The sequence below is a fragment of the Prunus persica genome, chromosome G3 (assembly GCF_000346465.2).
Source record: "Prunus persica cultivar Lovell chromosome G3, Prunus_persica_NCBIv2, whole genome shotgun sequence".
Lineage (NCBI taxonomy): Eukaryota > Viridiplantae > Streptophyta > Magnoliopsida > Rosales > Rosaceae > Prunus > Prunus persica.
In genome coordinates, this window is record NC_034011.1 from 18,670,696 (window position 1) to 18,690,112 (window position 19,417).

The 19,417-nt window shown below is 36.1% G+C and overlaps 2 protein-coding genes across 2 annotated transcripts; one reads left to right on the plus strand and one right to left on the minus strand.

Annotated features, from left to right (window-relative positions):
- Nucleotides 2,077-2,427, plus strand: LOC109948110 (ciliogenesis-associated TTC17-interacting protein-like). Its single transcript, XM_020560040.1, has one exon. It carries the CDS (start codon nt 2,077-2,079, stop codon nt 2,425-2,427), a length of 351 nt encoding a protein of 116 aa, XP_020415629.1.
- LOC18783328 (receptor-like protein kinase) lies at nt 7,072-10,906 on the minus strand. Its single transcript, XM_007217224.2, has 2 exons — nt 7,822-10,906; nt 7,072-7,735 (listed from the first exon to the last, which is right to left on the minus strand). The coding sequence occupies exons 1-2, from the start codon at nt 10,730-10,732 to the stop codon at nt 7,386-7,388; spliced, it is 3,261 nt and encodes a 1,086-aa protein (XP_007217286.1). The 5' UTR covers nt 10,733-10,906; the 3' UTR covers nt 7,072-7,385.

Below are 19,417 nucleotides of genomic sequence, written 5' to 3' on the forward strand. Positions count from 1 at the left end.
AAGCTTACTCAAATTTCCAACATTTCTAGGGATGTAACCATTCAAACTGTTAATACCCAAATTTACATAGGTCTTGGAGTGTTTGCACACAACACCTTCCTTATTTATGGGTGGAAAGTGTCATCCTCTCACGTTGGTAGTGCATTTACCCTAAACCCTAAATCATTTCTCATGTCATTTCTCAAGGGATGAAAAATGGAGATTCATTTCCCATGTTTGGTAATATGAGGAAAATAACCAAGAAATACCACTTTATTTCCTTTTACATGTTTGGTTTTTGTAAGAATGCAAAACAAAGTTTGTTTAATTTTTCAATTATACCTATATGAAATCAAATAAAAAAAGAATGCATTTAATGCAATATTGTAATTCTAAATTGTTAATGGGGATAATATGGTCATGAAAAATGTGCATTTAATATTAACTCATTTTCCCAAACTTTTCCATGATGAGGAAAACAAAACCCAAGAGGGGAGGAGGGCTTCACTTTCCCCATACTTTCCCATGTGCAAGGTAATGATTTTTCATGCCCGGACTTACCAAACATAGGAAAACAATTAATTTTCCGTTCCCAAGCCTCCTTTCCCATGAACCAAACGGGGCCTAAATGATGACACATGTCCCATAGTTAGCCTTAATGAACTTTTATGTGAGAATAAATAAGGTTAATTATGGGACACGTGTCACCTTTTAAGGGTAGTGATGAGCATACACCTTTTGTTAATGTGGTGAGCCAAAATGCTCCCTCTCATAAGATGCATTTAGGGAATCACATGACAAGGACCCACCCAATCAACCACCTCATCAGCCTCCAGTCAAGCCCAACCAAGTTACAATCTTTTTCGGCCCTAGGGTTTGTCGGACCAGGCCAACCCTATCTTAAATATGATAAGCCTTAGGCCCAAACCAAGGGCCTAAAATTTTAGGGCTCATGGGCACGCCATGGGCCATGCCTATATGGCCCTATTCAATGAGTCACTTATAAAAATATTAAATGCAATCATAATTAATGAAATACAAAATCTTATGCATGAGATTATAATGTCAAGATTGTGCTTTGAAACACCAAAAAAAAACAATAAACCAACTTTTCTATCTCACCTACTATAATATCGGGTTGAGCCAGCCCATAACCAGGGGCGGCTCTGGGGTGGTGCAAGTGATGCCACCACACAGGGCCCCCGATTCTTAAGGGTCCCCAAAAAAAAATTCTTTATATTATATATATATATTAATATTATATGAATCGTAAGTGATAAAAGAAAGAAGAACTCATCTTCTTTCTTTTTTGATTACCTTCCTCGCGTATGTATAAGACCGAATCCATTCGATTTCCTGAAGAGGAGTTCCCTGTGTCAGTGTTGTTCAAAGTTTCCCTTTCTTTCCCTCGGGAAATCGACTAAGAGATACAGTCTTGGCTCAGTCAATCAATCACTACTATAAAAAAAAAATCTATATAGTATAGCGTCTGGATATTTGCACAACAGCGTGTTCAGGGGAGTTGGTTGAAGCGCAAATCTATTTCGCAAAAGGGTCAGAGTGGAAGCTTAACACCAAAATAAAAAAGGTTTTCTCCTCCAAGAAAAGAATTTTCTTCATTCAAAACAAAACGAAAAAAACTTCATGGCTTCTTCTTTATCTTAAACTCTGATTTTCTAGTAAGTAATCATCATTGTTCATCAATTTCTCTTTGGTTCTTTTTTTCAATCCTTTGACAATTTCTGTTATTATTTCAATTTCAGGAATTTGAACACCAAAAATAGAAAACCCTAATTCTTGAATTCATAAAGACCACTCAAAATCAAATAGTCAGAGTCAAATCTAAATTCAAATTCAGGTATGTATCTAAATTTCAATCTATTCTATATATTACATGACTTATTTTATTAAATTATTATCATGTTGATGATTGGTAATATGAGAATATAGTTTGTAGAAATATTTATCTATTTCTTGCTGGGGTTTTCTCCCAAGTTATAGGGTTTTGGAATTTTTCTTTGTAATCTAAACATGCCACATACTAGAAAATATGTTTCTGGATATACAAAACGGCTTAGAAAAAGAAAAATCGAGGAAATGACTCAATCTCAAAGAGGAGCTCTTGATAGATTCATTGTTAGAGAATCACATGCTACAATTGATGAAAATATTTTCAATGAACAAGAACAAGATGATGTTGAGGAATTGCAAGATATTGAAAACAATATGGATGAATGTGTGGGTAATGCTGAGCAGAATGAGAATGATGACAATGAAAATGTTGATATTGATGATCACAATGAAGATGTTGAAGATGTAGACATAGAAAATCATAACAATGAGAACGTCACTGATTTATTCAATGAAGAACCAAGCCAGTCCATTCCTTTGGATATTTATGATCCAAGAAATTGGGATAATATTGATCCCAATTCCGTGACCTATTAGTGGAAAAAGGTCATGTAAGAGATCTATTAATAGGAAAAGGTCCTAAAGATCATTTGCATAGTCGTTTCTCTTCAACATTTTACACTCGTTATTTGCCAAATGGAGAGCAAATTAAGTTATGACATATTTATTACATTAAGTTATAAAAAAATGATGAATTTTAGTTATAAAAAAAATTGTTTATAACATTAAGTTATGACAAATTTTTATAGTATTTTTGTATTAGATTATGTGAGTCCCTAATTTTAGTTTCGCATAGGACCCTCAAAATCTCAAGGACGGCCCTGCTCCTAACCCAAAAAATAGGGTCAGGCTCGGCCTAGCCCATTGTGCTAGAGCCTTTTTACAGGCCTAATAAAGGCCTTAGTAAAGTGGAAATAGCATTTACAATCTTCGGGTCTTCATTATTCGTTGTTTTGTGCTTTATGGACTGGTTTATATGTTCGTATTGCGCTAAAAGACCAAGAAGGAAGTAATGGAGTAATGGAAGCTACATAAAATCTTAGTGGTAAATATATCATTGGGAAAGCCCATGGAACTGTCTATAAGGCCTCTTTGGCTCCAAACAAAGATGCTTGTATTTGCAGGGCATGAAGGAAGGGGTTCGAGCATGGTTAAAGAAATTCAAGCCCATGCCCTATCTAGTTATGGGGCTTTTTCGCCCTAAGGTTTGAATGGGCCGAGCCGGGCCAACTTAATCTTAAATATGGTAAGCTCATGCCTACTCAACGGTCTAAGGCCCCATTAGGTTCATGGGAAATGAGGATTAGAATGGGAAATCAATTGTTGTCCCATGTTTGCTAAGTCCATGCATGGGAAATTGTTGCTTTGCACATAAGAAATTAAGGGGAAAATGAAACCTTTCCTCCCCCCTCTTCCTGGGTTTTGTTTTCCTCCCCATGGAAAAGTTTAAGAAAAGTAGCCAACATTAAATACGCATTTTTCATGACCATATTGTCCTTACTAACAATTTAGAATTACAATATAATATTAGACGCATTTTTTTATTTATTTGATTTTATATGGGTATAAATGAAAATTTAAACAAAATTTGTTTTACATTCCTACATAAACCAAACATGTGAAAGGAAATAAAGTGGTATTTCTTGATTACTTTCCTAGAATTACCAAACATGAGAAATGAATCTCCATTTCCCATCCTTTGGGAAATGACATGGAAAGTGATTTCCCCTCAAATCCGTTCCGTTAACCAAATGGGGCTTAAAAGTTTCGAACTCTTGGGCAGGCCAATGGGCCCATCCTATATGGCCCTATTAAATGAGTCACTTATAAAAAAAAAATTAAATGCAATCACAATGAATTAAATGTAATCATAATTAATACTAGTTTTCTTTTATAATAATACTAATTGATTATTAATATTCATATTGGATGAGTCATTAATTTCTTTTAAATCTTTTAGTTCAATGAAAGGGTAATTAACATTAATTATATATATATACAGTCCCGATCTCTTGGACCACAGGAGTCCAAGAGATTGTGGTCACCCGCCGTTGGATATTAATCTAATGGTTCAAGAAAGTTTTTTAAAATGAGTGCAAGAGTGAGTGAACCATTGAATTTACATCCAACGGTGAGTGACCACAAATCTCTTGAACCCCTGTAGTCTAATAGATCAGGACTATATATATATATATATATATATATTATCTATTAACTTAATTATCGGGTTTGGCCGGGCTGCCCATGGGCTTAAAACTTAAGGCCCATGCCCTACCCACTACACAACTGGTTGGATAACATCGGGCCAAGCTAGCCCATAGCCATAATAATTGGGCGGGGCTTGGGCTCGCCCATCGGACTTGGATCGTTTTTACAAGCCTAGTAAAGGGGAAATCGCATTTACACCCTTGGGGTCTTCAGGAACTCGAGGTCTTTGCTCAAGACGAGCTGTCTTCCTTACTGAATGAAATAATAAAGGCTACAAAAAATCTTAATGATCAATATATCATTGGGAAAGAAGCCCATGGAACTATCTATGAAGCCTCTTTGGCTCAAGACAAAGATTATACTATCAAAAAGCTTGTATTTGCAGGGCAATAAGAAGACTTATTGTTAAGAAATGACCACGATTTAATCTTGTATAGGTACATATAAAATGGGAGCCTTCAAGGTGTTGTACATGAAATTAAACTCCCACAATATGCTGAGTGGACTGTCAGCTACTACATGATAACACATAAAGGTGGTGGTCAGCATACTCTTTTGATTAATGTGGTGAGCAAAAATGCTCCCCTTACAGGATTACCTAAAATAAAGCTCGATTTAGATAAAAAGAGACATCACAAAAGATTTTCTTATCTATAAAATGACGAAACAAAACGTGTTTCATAAGGTTTTGTTTCTTCTTTAAAGATGGAAAGGAACTTTAGCACCAGTTGCGAACAAAGTTAACTTTAATTTTGAATTTTTTGTTTAAAAATAAAATATCGCATGTGACTAATTTTTTTAATTTATATTTTGTACCTTTGGTAGTTGAGAATTAGACTTCAAGTGAAAAATAAAAGAATAATGCTAAACGAATCCTAAAATTAACTGAGTATACTCTATTACAATACTATTTATTGAATTGCTAATTTATCCTAAGTGACAAAAAAAGACATATTGAATTGTAAAACAAATGTAACTTTAATAAGTGCCCTACATACCATGTTCAATCCTAATCAAACGAAAGCGAAAAGTCATACTTCCAAAAACCTTAGAATTAACTCCAACAATTTATTTCATCGTTATTTAGTAAATACAATGTGTATCTGATATGCAGACGAAAGCGCTAACCATGCAAATTTGTTACAGAATCAATTATATGTTCCATGTACTACTACCCAATTTTCATGCCAAGATATGAACACATGCTTATAAATTATAGTCTTTAGACACCCAAAGGAAAAATCTGTCCAAGTTTCATAGCACCCCATAAATACAAATCCTTACAGCAATGCAATTATATGATGAAAAGCACCTAGTGTATAATCATTCTTCATTAATTATCTGGTACATATCATTGTACGGATCAACATGAGTTATGAGTGACATGTGTCATGCAGGCTTATACTACTTCTGATCGCAGGTTTACCTATGTGAAGTAACTATGCAAAAACTAAATAAGTAAAATTACCAATGTTATTGTTGGAAGTCATATTTCCGTTTCCAGTGTATGCTTCTTAGCATCAACTACACAAAAATTGATCCACGGTTTGCAGGAATTTTCCTTACGAATCAGATAATTCACTGCAAATCACCAACCATCCGCAGAGCACCAATTGGTCACACTCAACGGAATTATTTGGAAAGAAAAGTAGTAAATTAAAGCTGAAATTTCATGCCAACATCAACATTCAAAATTTATGAGGCAAACAATCCAAAATTCAACAACAACAACAAAACAAAATTCAGAAAGGAAAATGAATTCATAAGCAGGGAAACGATGTATGGGTTTGTTATTGTGTGTGATAGAGTGTATTATGGTGTCCCAATGATATTTTTGGTAGTTAAATAGGGTCTAAACCCCGTTTTATTTTGAAAGAGGGATCAAAATTTAACACAAGGGATTGGCTTTTTGTGTGGGTGAGAAATCTTACATTCATGACTCTTTTGGCTTTGCTTTTGTGCTTTTGAGCATTTGCCCAAATAAAATGCGGAAGGGTTATTGAGATTTATTTTTATTTTTTTTTTTTGGGTACAATGGAGGACCAAAGCCCAAAAATCACTTTTTAATTTTGGTCCTTAAATCGGACAATAAAATTATCATTTGGGTCTCGGTTGTTTGCGAGAACTTATTATGAAGAAAGCATGCAAGCACTTGCAATTTCACATAAGTTTTGGCTTTGAAACATCCCGGAGCCCATCTTGTGAAACATGCCATGTTTACATATCACCAACGAAGTTTTGAACTTCCATCATTTTTAGATCGACCATTTTGGAAAGAATCTTGATGTAAGATGGAAGAGGGATAGGATAATTGGCTTGCACCACAACTCAACAACATCACCATCACAATCAATCTCATAATGTTTTCCTCCACACCTCTGTTCTCTTTGAATTTTTTTGTTATTTGGAAGTTGAAAATGAAGATGTAAGATCCGTTTCTTTAACTAAATATGATACTGTGTGCGTGTATCTCATAAATTCTCGACAAGCAAATGGTCCTCAGCAAGCTCGAAACATTTTGAGAAGGGCTTATCATCAAACAGCATTATAGATATGGTAACAGTTGAGATGATCTTCAGAGGCTTAAACTTGTAAATGTGTGTGAACAATTTAGGTTGATCAAACATTTAGTAGACAATACAAACCAGTAATCAGTAGGATCCTACCCAATTTAAAAATGTCTGCACTTCAGGAAAGCTTGAAAAGATCCTCATCATTCATGTCTTAATGTCTCTAAACATTTTAACATTTAACAAGTGATCGCCCTAACCTCATAGACCTCAAGAAGTTATCTTTCTGACTCAAATCACTAATATGGTTATTATAATAAACTAAGAAAGCTATACTGCTGGCAAGCGAGCTAACTAGTGTAGCAAAAACTGCACAGGCAGGGGATCTTATCAGGGGTCAATAACAGGCCAGTATACGGTATACCAATACATTAGTTGTATAAATATAGATGCGCCAGAAATAAAATGCATCAGCAAAGTGGAATGTGCATAAGAGACATGAACTATCATATAATGGTCATTCATGAATGACGTACAGATGTTACGTATAGAAGCAACAAGCAACAGGCTACAGAATGGGAATTTCCTATCTCAGCTCCCGAGCTGGGCAACTGACTTCAATGTTCCAGCAACTGTGTGTGTGAGAGATAGATAGGATGTTTTGAAGTCATTTCCCTCATAATTACATACGGATGCAACACTATCAAGTAGGACTAAACCTAGTGTACAGTAGAAAAAGCATACCAGTTAGAACAACCCATTCGGAAGATTCAAGAGCTAGCCTTTTATGCTTCTCACTTGGGGATTTGCATCTAATAATTGCTTCACAACATCTCTCATCGTCGGCCTCTTTCTAGGATCTTTATCAGTACATCTGAATGCCACCATAAGCACATCGACAACTTGGTCCATAATACATGAATCCAGAAATTCCTCCTTAAGGCTTGAATCAACAATTTGATGAATTTCTTCTGTGTTGCTCCACACTGACCTAACCCATCCTACAATGTCAGTTTGCTCCACAAATGATGGATCCAATGCCTTCTTTCTAGTTATCAGCTCAAGTAGAACAACCCCATAACTGTACACATCAGATTCCACGCTCTTTGCTGGTCTAAATGCATTTTCTGTCACAAAATATGCCAAATACTTTAGTTCATTGTACACCTGAATATAGAAACATTGTTGATGAAAATGAAACTAGAAGACTTACCTGGTGCAATATATCCAGTTGTTCCCACAACTGCAATGGACGTCGTTGATGCAGAAGACTGATCCAGAAGTTTAGCAATACCAAAATCAGCAATATGAGGCTCCATATCAGCGTCTAAGAGGATGTTCATTGGTTTGACATCTCGATGAACTATAGGGGGGTCACAATCATAATGGAGATACTCCAACCCGTATGCAGTTCCAAGTGCTATCCTATAGCGGACACTCCACTCAAGAGTTGGTGGGGGTTTAATTTCATGCAAAACATCATTAAGGCTCCCATTTTGCATGTACCTATACAAGATTAAACCGTGGTCCTTTCTTAACCAGAAGTCTTCCAATTTAACCAGATTCCGATGCCTAATAGTCCCGAGGGTTTGAATTTCTCTAACCATGCTCAAACGCGTTCCTTCATGCCCCGCAAACAGAAGCTTCTTGACAGCATAATCTTTGTCTGGAGCCAAAGAGGCCTTATAGACAGTTCCATGGGCTCCTTTCCCAATGATATACTGACCATTAAGGTTCGCTGTAGCCTCCAATACTTTGTTGAGTAAGCCAGATGGCCCCTCTTGAGCAGAGATCTCAAGTTCCTGCTTTGTCTTTTTGCGCAAGAGAAACATATAAACCAGTACATGAAGCACAAAAACAACAAATAATGAAGAACCTAGGGATATAAATGCAATTGCCACTTTACTAAGGCCTCTATGCTTGCTTGATTGACTGTTGCATGGCTTAAAACTGTTGTTTCTTCTTGCACAAGTTGAGCCACATGATGGAAGGTAATCGACACATAGGTAGGGATTGCCCAAAAATGATAATGGAGATGAGTTCAAAAGGTTCATCAATGTCTCTGGTACTGCACCTGTGAAGTTATTGTCTGAAACATCAACCTCAATCAATGAATTGATATAATCAAGAGCTTTTAAAGTCCCTGTCAAATTGTTATGAGATAGATCTAGTCGTTGTAGTCTTGCCAACTTCCCCAGCTCTGAAGGAATCGGACCTGTCAATGCATTATTGCTAAGATTCAATGCATAAAACATACTAACCAATGCTCCAATTGATGAGGGAATGGCACCTCCCAAAAAATTTCCACCAAGTTGTAGCTCTGAAAGCTTTTCAAACTCCGACAAGAAAGGTGGAACACCGCCAGTAAAACTGTTGTCACTTAAAATCAGCGTTGATAAACCTGTCCAACTTCTCAAACTCGATGGAATGGAGCCATTCAACAAATTTGATCCCACATCAAACTTATACATTTTGGTACAATTTGATAGGTGAGGAGGCAGAGGACCAACCAAATTGTTTTTGAAAAGAATCAAAGAACCAAGTTCTGCAAGACTCCCTAGTTCCTGGGGTATAACTCCTGTTAAATTGTTCATGGACAAATTGATGGCTGTGAGATTGCTACAGTTTCCCAAGCTTGATGGAATTTCTCCACTAATCTCATTGTTGCTGATGTCCATATATGAAAGGCTTGAATTTTTTGCAAACTGTGGAAGAGCCCCAATGAGTCTGTTCTGTTCCAGTTTCAACCTCCAAAGAGTAGAGCAATTTCCAACATCAGAAGGTATGGTGCCTTGAAATCGATTGAAACCCAGATTCAACACCCTTAACTGCTTTCCATGGCAAAGATTTGGAGGGATTTTACCAGTGAACTTGTTATTGATAAAATCTAACTGCCACAAACTGCTGTTAATCCCCAAACTTTGAGGTATAACTCCAAAAAATAGGTTGTTGTACAATGATATATTTTTTAGTTGCTTCAGCTCAGTCATCACTTCAGGCAGCTCCCCAGTGAGGCTATTATTGTACACAAGGATATGCTGAAGACTTTGAATCTTCCATATGCTAACTGGAATTTCACCAGTTAACCGGTTCTCAAATAATTCAAGGTCCTCTAATTGAGTCAGCATTCCCAATTCACTAGGAATTTCTCCCACTAGTTGGTTCTTATACAAGCGTAGTATCTTCAAGGATTCACACTTGCCAAGTTCAGGAGGTATTTTACCAGACAAATGATTTAGAGGAAGGTACAGGGTTGAAAGGTACTTGAGTTGGCCAAAGGAAGATGGAATAGTCCCCTCTAAATTACTACCCACAGCAGAAAATTGTGTTAAATTACTACAATTTCCAAGTCCTGGTGGAATACCTCCACTAAACTTATTGTATGACAAATCCAAGTAAATTAAATTCTTGCAAGTGCCTGAACCCAAAGGAATGCTACCCTCAAGACTATTTATAGCTACATCTAGATATACCAGGTTCTGAAGGTTGTTCAGGCTCATAGGAAGCTCTCCTGTCAACTGGTTCCGACCCAAAAACAACTCCTGCAATTTACTACAGTTTCCAATGGATGAAGGAATCACTCCTGAAAACTGATTCTCATACAAATACAGATGCACAAGCTCACTCAGATTCCCAACATTTCCAGGGATGGAACCATTCAAATTGTTAGTATACAGATGTACATAAGCTAAGGCAGGAATTGCAAACAAGGATTCAGGTATTGCACCAGAAAAGCCATTTTTATACAAGTCCAAGTTTTCAAGAAGACTACAATTGGCCAATTCTTTTGGGATTTTGCCAGAAAAATTGTTGACACTCAAATCAAGAGTCTGCAAGTGCCTAAAGCTGCCAACTTCAGGTCCCAATTGACCAGAAATTCCATAACCAGTGAGGTTCAAGGTAACCACATTGTGGGCATTGTCACATTCTATTCCAACCCATTGGCATGGAGTGGCATCAGAAGCACTCCAGCTTGAGGATATGGAAGCAGGGACAGACGTCCAATGCTTGGAGAGTGACAATAAAGCCAACCCATCAGAGCTCAAACTAGATACAGTAGATATGGACACAGAGAAGCACAGCAACAGCAACAACAAGAAGAAATTGAACAGATAAAGCTGCATGCTTTCTAGTTAGTTGAAGAAAATTACTTGGTAGAGGTATATGAGCTTTACTGTCAACAGTGCATAGCTAGCTGCTTTGAGCTCACAGGAAAACCCAGCCTGCAGATTGAACTTGCGTCTGTCTGAAATGAGTTGGAAACAGAGTTGAAAATGTTGGGAGGGAGAGAGAGAGAGAGAGAATGGATATGTTGGGTTGGCATGTCGGTTTAAGCTTAAATAAAAGATTTTCCGCAGCTAACGCATAGAAGCAGAAAAAGAATAAAATTAAATTAACACTACGCGGTCTGTGGTCCCTGAATGTCTGCCACGTTTTGGAGGACTTTCTCTATCCTAGAGGTGAGAGAGCGACTTGAGTCATATTTACACTGACAAAGCCAAGAACAGAAAAAGACTCTTTCTTGTTATGCTGTGTGAACAGAAGATTTCTTTCTTTCTTTCTTTTTTAAAATAAGTTCACAAAAGATAATAACTTAAACTGAAATTATATATTATATGGAAGATTGCAATTGTATCGTTTTTTATTGGATTATAATTGATATGTCCCCCAGCTGCAGCTACTTGGTCTAAATCAGTGGGCCGTTTCACACACAACATGCTGTATACAGAGCATGCTTTCCACAGCCTTTTGACCACAATATATTTATTGACACTCTTTCCACAGCCTTTTGACCACAATATATTTATTGACATTCCCTTCCCTTTGGTTTTGTTCCAAGGCAAGGCAGGAGGTTTGCATTGCATGCTTTGCCATGAACATCGCTATAAAAATAATCTCTTGGAATTGTTGTATAAATTATAGAAGCCTGTAATTCAATGTGAAAAGCGGGTATGGACTTCGTCCTGTCTACGCGTGGAGTGCCAAATTCCAAGTGACCATATATTATATGCTATACCAACAATGACTTTCCTTTGAAAAAAAAAAAACTTAGTGCGGTGGTCAAGAAGGTTATGTGCTCATTAAAAAAACCAAAAAAAAAACTATGTGCATGTAAGTTGATTTTTTCCGTTGATGTATTATGAATCATATATGTACAAACGGTGAAAATAAATTTACAGATAATAATTTCATTACTAAATTCATCTGGGCGTGAACAACTGATCATACTATTCTTCTTCCTACTTATAACAAGGCCCTACTTCAATTCTCTATTCTGACTTTACGGGGGAGTAAAAAAATTGGATCGGAGTAGTTAGGTGTGTATACATACAGCAGCTGGAGATTCAACCTTTTTTATCAAAGAAATACTGCGTGATGGAGCCTACGGACCATGACTACTCAATAACATAGATGGTGATACGGTGGGGTTTTTATAGCTAGAATTAATTTAGTGTGTGGTCCATACGGGTACACAGAGAAATATAGGAGGTCAACTATTTGTGTTATAAATTAAATAAGACGAAAGGGCTTACCTATAATTTTGATACTACGGAATATTTCAATTATAAGAAAAATTAATTATGAGACTGATCTTATATTATTGTATGTTGATAGCTGATGTTATCCTATTAAAGTATCTAGTAAAAGAATCATGTCTTAAATAATATTTTGTTACCCTCTTGTATCCTTCCAAGCAAAAGCTATGAAGTTTATGTTGTAAACTTGTACTATTGGAAACACCATGTATAATGGAAGTGTTTATGTTTAGTTCCTGGTAGTTCGAATTGAGTAAGTTAATGAGTATGACTTAATTGTTCTTTTAGTGAATTTGGTCTGATTTTGGGGTGTGATAATTTTATTCCGTGAACACATATAATGAGATTATTTAAAACAAAGCTAAAATTTAGATAGAAAGAGCTTATATGACATCATACGAAATTTCTTTATCTTTTACAATGATGAAACTGAATGGTTAAGGTTTTGTTTCCTTCTTTGAAGATGGAAAAGAACTTTCCCACTACTTGGGAACAAAATTATAACTTGAACTTTAAATTTTTTGTTTAAAAATAGCATGAGGTAGTTGGGTTCGTTTTGGTGAAAAGACAAAATGATAGTGGGTGAGATGGAAAAGTTTGCTTAAAAAATCTGTGCAGTGGAAGATCCTAAATTTGAGACTTCTACATCAAAAATATTCTCTTTAACGAAGGTATTTGTGCTTGGTGGCTCAAGATCAACCTCATGAAAGTCCATTGGTAGCTAGGGCTAAGAAGTGAGAAGACAAAATGATAGTAGGTAAGATGGAAAAGTTTGTTTTAAAATGGCAAAGTTGGTTTCTCGGATTCTCACCCGCAAGCAATTTTCTTTTTCTTTTTTTCTTGACTTCATACGTCTCATGCATAAAAATAAGATTGTATTTTTTTTTCCAACTTTTTATGGAATCTTAATTACTCAAACAAATTCCCATTATCTTTCCTTGAGTAAATATTACGTCTATTACAGTTTGGCACACAAGTCATCAAATAAGACCCGTTCAATCTTTTTTGTGCACATCTTAACAAACACATACAAAAGTGTAAAGGCAAATATCCAAATCAATGACTAGTGACAAGACCAAGAGCACCATATGAGGTCAACTAGGGCGTGCAGAAAGTGAACCAAGAATTGAAAAGTAGCACCATACGAAACGTTAAACTCACTTCTTTCTTTTTCTTTTCACTTTTCCATGTTAGTCTTCACAACCTATATTTCATTTACAATTAATCAGTGTCACCCCAAAGGACCAATGATATGTTGGGTTGGCTTGTCTGTCGGTTTGGGCTTAAATAAGCAAAAAATCTTACTTATAACCAACCGACCAATAATACAATGACACGCGAAAAAGTTATCTTACATGTCATTGCGTTATTGATCAGAGATAGCAAAAAGTGTTATTCCCGTTACATGAAAGTGTTTTAACATAGCTTAATAGCTTAATATTGTATTGATGAGGATAATATGGTTATTTGAAGCTTTCCACTACACGTGCGGACGGGACAAATTACAGGGCTTCTACTATACAAATTTTCTATATTTCTAAGAGATTATTTCTGCTTTATTTTATGGCGATGACCGCACAAGACCGTATCTCTCTTTTTTTTTCCCTCTTTTTTTTTTTTGGTAAGTAAAAAGAAGGAGATACAACATGAAGACTTTTCAGGAAGTCGCCTATCTTAATATTATTTTTGTCCAAACTAGCTTAACCTCTATTTTAATTTAGTCTTAGGTTTTGTTTCCTTCTTTGAAGATGGAAAACAACTTTCCCACTACTTGGGAACAAAGTTAGAACTTTAGATTTTTTGTTTAAAAATAGCATGTGGCTACCTTTTTATTTGGGTTTTTGTTTTGGTCAAGTCCATTGGTAGTTGGGTTCGTTTTGGTCAAGTCTATTGGTAGTTTGGGTTGAGAAGTGAAAAGACGAAATGATAGTAGGTGAGATGGAAAAGTTTGCTTAGGAATTTGCAGTGGAAGATCCTGAATTTTAAACTTTTTACACCAAAAATATTATCTTAAACGAAGGTATTCGTGCTTGACGGCTCAAGATCAGCCTCATAAAAACCTTATATTCCCTGAGGAGGTTCTTCCAATGGAACTTTAAATGGTAGTTGGGTTCCTTTTTTGGGTCAAGTCCATTGGTAGTTAGGGCTTAGAAGTGAGAAGACAAAATGATAGTACGTGAGATGGAAAAGTTTGTTTTAAAATGGCAAAGTTGGTTTCTCGAATTCTCACCTGCAAGCAATTTTCTTTTTCTTTTTTTCTTGACTTCATATGTCTCATGCATAAAAATAAGATTGTATTTTTTTTCCAACTTTTTATGGAATCTTAATTACGCAAAAAAAATTCCCATTATTTTTTCTTGAGAACATATTACGTCTATTATAGTTTGGCACACAAGTCATCAAATAAGACCCGTTCAATCTTTTTTGTGCACATCTTAACAAACACATACAAAAGTGTAAAGGCAAATATCCAAATCAATGACTAGTGACAAGATCAAGAGTACCATATGAGGTCAACTAGGGCATGCAGAAAGTGAACCAACAATTGAAAAGTAGCACCGTACCTAGCTAAGATGGGTCATCATAAGGATTTGGGTTATTATGAGCTCTCTTCTCCTCCTGATCACTTGCAGCCTATTTTAGATGATGATAAGAATGGTCTCTTGAGGCCTAGATTTGTTCCTGTGTAGTCTTTTTGGTTTGGGCTTTGCCCCCTATTTTACCAACCAAAAAAAAAAAAAAAAAGTAGCATCATACGGAATGTTAAATTCACTTCTTTGTTTTTCTTTCACTTTTCCATGTTAGTCTTCACAACCTATATTTCATTTACAATTAATCAATGTCACCCCCAAGGACCAATGATATGTTGGGTTGGCTTGTCTGTCGATTTGGGCTTAAATAAGCAAAAAAACCTTACCTATAACCAGCCGACCAATAATACAATAACACACAGAGAAGTTATCATACATGTCATTGCGTTATTGATCAGAGATAGCAAAAAATGTTATTCCCGTTACATGAAAGTGTTTTAACATAGCTTAATATTGTGTTGCTAAGGATAATATGGTTACTTGAAGCTTGCCACTACACGTGCGGACAGGACAAATTATAGGGCTTCTATTATACAAATTTTCTATATTTCTAAGAGATTATTTATGCTTTATTTTATGGCAATGACTACACATAGTAGTACCTCTTTCTTTTTCTTTTTCTTTTTTGTAAAGTAAAAAGAATGACATGCAACACGAGGACTTTTTAGAAAGTTACCTTAATATTAATTTTGTCCAAACTCGCTTAACCTCTTTTTTAATTTAGTATGAGGTTATATCAACATTATAAATACAAGAAATCCTTTAGTACTACAAGAAATCCTTTCGCCCTTCATAAATGTTCCATCAAGTCAACTTGACGTCGTTCATGAATATACGACGATTGCATCTCCGTGTATCAATCAATCATACGGGGCATGAAACTACTATCCCTAACCAACGGTTCATGCTGCACTGGTTCTCCATTTGGCCCTATGGGTTTTTCATAAATTTGTGTCAAGGTCGTGTTCATGGGATCCGGCTCGTACACGTTTGCAGCATCGTAATCATACTCATCCTCCACAATCATGTTATGGAGGATGATGTATGTCATCATTATGCTCCTCAGCACCTCCTCATCTAACAGACGCGTCGCGCCCCTAATAATAGCCCACCGGACTTGGAGGATACCAAAGCACATCTCCACATCTTTTCTGTAACCCTCTTGATAGGCAGCAAATAATTTTTGCTTCTGGGATCGGGTATGTGGAATTGATTTCACAAATGTGGTCCACCTCGGGTAGATGTCGTCAGCTAGATAATACGCATTCTGGTAGACCGTATTGTTGATTTCATAGGTGATATTCGGGGCTTCACCTCTCAAAACATCATTGAACACCAGGGATTGACCCAGGACGTTCAAGTCATTTTGAGATCTGGCAAATCCGAAGAAGGTGTGCCAAACCCATGTATCGAATCCAGCAAAGGCTTCAAGGATGATGCTTTTCTGCCCTTTCCTATTTCCATAATACCTTTGCCAAGTAGTTGGGCAATTCTTCCATTGCCAGTGCATGCAGTCAATGCAACCAATCATTTCAGGAAATCCTCGAGACTCAGCTTTTTGTAAAAGCCATTGCAGGTCCCTGAGCCTAGGTTTGCGTAGGTAGTCCCTGGTGTACAGAGTTCCCACTGCATCACAAAATCGCACCAAGCTCTCCAAAATAATGGACTTCCTCATCCGGCCAATCTCGTCCACCTAATCAGCAGATGACCCATACATCAACATTTGTATCACAGCTGTGAACTTTTGCTCGGGAAGAAGTCCCAAATTTCCAGCAGCATTTTTCTTTTGCACAAAGTATTCATCATAATTGCAAATATCATGCATGACTTTATTGAACAAATGAAGTTGCATTCTATATCTCGCTCGAAAATGAACATCAGAGTACAGAGAATGTGGGATAAAATAATCTTCCAGAAGATTCTTACTCCGAGAATGTCTATGTCTGTCCACATTCGGGCCACGGCCTTCTCGTGAACAACGACGGCTCTAGTTTTCTACATCAAGCAAAGCCACTGCTATGCCAAGTTGCTCATCTAGTTCTCTCTGAGCCCTTTTTGCTTGCAGCTCGTGTACGCATTCTTTCTCTAATTTCTCGCTTTTGTCTCTCCAAAACCTCTTGCATGTCTACCATTTGAGAATGGAGAATGAAATCTAAAATCTGAGAAATGAAAATGTAGAGAATATCTGGTGTGGGAGGTATATGAAAGTGAAAAAAATATTGAGTAGAAAGTGAATAATAGTAGAAGGAGAAGAAAATGTATGAGGATTTGACGTTAAAAGTAAAGAATATTGGTTAGTATTTATAGAAAAAGAAATAAAAAAATAAAGTTTCTTTTTAAAAAAAATTTCCCTTTTTTTTCTTTTTTTTTTAATTACACAAAAATTGGCTGCAGTTGGATTGCTGGAAAAAATTTGATTTTTTTTTAATGTTGGAGCATGGCTTACATCGTTGTGACGTCAGCACCAAAACTTGGGCTAGCGCTCGGGCCAGCCCAGGTTGCTGGGTCCCACCATCTGCTTGAGCCTTGTTTTGTTGCTGAAAATCGGGATTTTGGGCCAACCCCCCCACCCCCCCCCCCCCCCCCCCCCAAGCCCTCCCCTTGGTCCCCTTGCTGGAAATACTCTTAAGATCCGGCCCTACTTTATTGCCTTACTTGAATGCATGAGTTCTGACTTTGCGGGGAGTAAATAAATGAATCATAGTAGTTGGGTGTGTATACAGGCTACATCAACGCGAGATTCAGCCTTTTGTCAAAGAAATACTGAGTGGAGCCTCCCGACCATGACTACTCAATAACAAATTTGAGGGGTTTGTTTTTGTATCTAGAATTAAATTCTCTTGTGGTCCACTTGGGTCCATATTCCGTGTTATAAAAATTAAATAAGATGAAAGGGCTTACCAATAATTTGATATATTCTTCCTTTTTATGATAATTAGCCTTTTTGCATACGCTTCTACTCCTGCGAGAGGCTTTTTTTTTTTTTTAATTTTTAAATTTATTTTTGCATTAAAAAAGATCATGAATAGTTGTGTTCTATAAAGACAGGATCTATTATCTAATTTTTCTTTTAATTTTAATTTTTTTAATATGAAAAAATGTGAATTTACCATATTATCCTCATTTAATTAATAATTTCAATTCTAATGTTTGCATTAACTAAGGGCATTTTTTGGTATTTTGAATGTTTCACCATTCTCTGCCTTTTGCTTTATATATATAGATGAAGTAGATAAGCCCAGTAGGTGTGAGGTTTTATCACAAAAGGCCTAGGTATTATTAGTAGTAGAACCATTCATTATATTTTATATTTTATTTAGTCAAATTTCCGATGTGGGACTTATATTCTTCAACATGCCCCCTCACGTGGAACCACCACATAGTGGGTCACACGTTGAGCCAAATCCACATCGAAGTCAATCATTCAAGCCCAACACGTGAGCATCAGGTAAAGGGTATGGGTAAACATTCAAGCTCAACATGTGAACACCACATATTGGATAAGGGTAGAGGCCCAATCAATCAACCCGCTCTGATACCATGTTAAATTCAGAGAGATGGGCCAGCGGCCCACTACTAGCAACATTGATATTGTCCCCAACTTAACCATCTACAAAACCCAGTAGGTGTGAGATTTTATCATAAAAGGCCTCGGTATTATTAATAGTAGAACCATTCATTATATTTTGTATTTTATTTAGTCAAGTTTCCGATGTGGGACTTATATTCTTCAACAATTTTTATACTCAAGGTTTATGTTTGATTTTTTCTCCCTTAATATCGTTTGTATAAAAATATAGAAAATAAAAAGATAATGAAGTAGATGATATAGTAATTGCGGATCAATTACATGTGATTGAGTATTTTCTCCCAGGAAAGTACTATGTGGATTTGGGCCCGTTGATTTCAAGGAGACAGAGAGATTAGGAAGTGGGTGAGGGTGAGGGTTGCTAGGAGGTGTTTATGAATTTTTTAAAGGGTGGGCTAGCTAAAGTTATTAGCTTAAAATCTATTTTTTTACTTATAGTTTATATACTCTTTCTAGAAATAGAATATACATTGAATCATATGAATCATGTTAGTCATAACTTTATTGACTAATTTTCAATAACCTTCCTAATTCTACATTACATTGGAATGGTTGGGATATGACTAGATTTTAAGCAGTTGTTTGGTGCAGTACAAAACCAAAGTTGAGATTAGTATGGATTGCCGTTGTTTATTTTTTATTTTTTTCATTATTATATTCTCATTTCCAAACTAATTGCAACAAAATCGATTTTCAATCCAACCAAAAAAAAAAAAAAAGAATAAGTTGTCATCTTCAGACTTCTTCCACCATATGTCTGCCTATGGAATCAACAATAAAAAAAGAAACATAAACTTAATTGAAGAAATTTTTAATATCATAAATATTAAATAGCACAAGTATTCTATATAAGTGTATGTTGACAACTGATGTTATCTTAGACTATCTACAAAAGAGATTTTTTTTTTTCCCTAAACGCATCTCATGAGGCTTACGGGTATCTGAGCAATTCTTCATGTTGCTTTTTACAGAACTCCCCTCTTATATCATCAAACCGTCACCCATTAATACACACACCAATATTATTTGATTTCAAATTCAGAGCAATACCTATCGTACCTTCTTCAAATTCTACTAATTCACCTACCATTA

What these genes read in the sequence shown, in the direction of transcription:
- LOC109948110 (XM_020560040.1), top strand. Translation starts at nt 2,077, where the DNA reads ATGACTCAATCTCAAAGAGGAGCTCTTGATAGATTCATTGTTAGAGAA.
- LOC18783328 (XM_007217224.2), bottom strand. Translation starts at nt 10,732, where the DNA reads ATGCAGCTTTATCTGTTCAATTTCTTCTTGTTGTTGCTGTTGCTGTGC. An exon ending in AACTGGATATATTGCACCAG is followed by an intron (nt 7,736 to 7,821) that starts GTAAGTCTTCTA and finishes ATTTTGTGACAG; the next exon opens with AAAATGCATTTAGACCAGCA.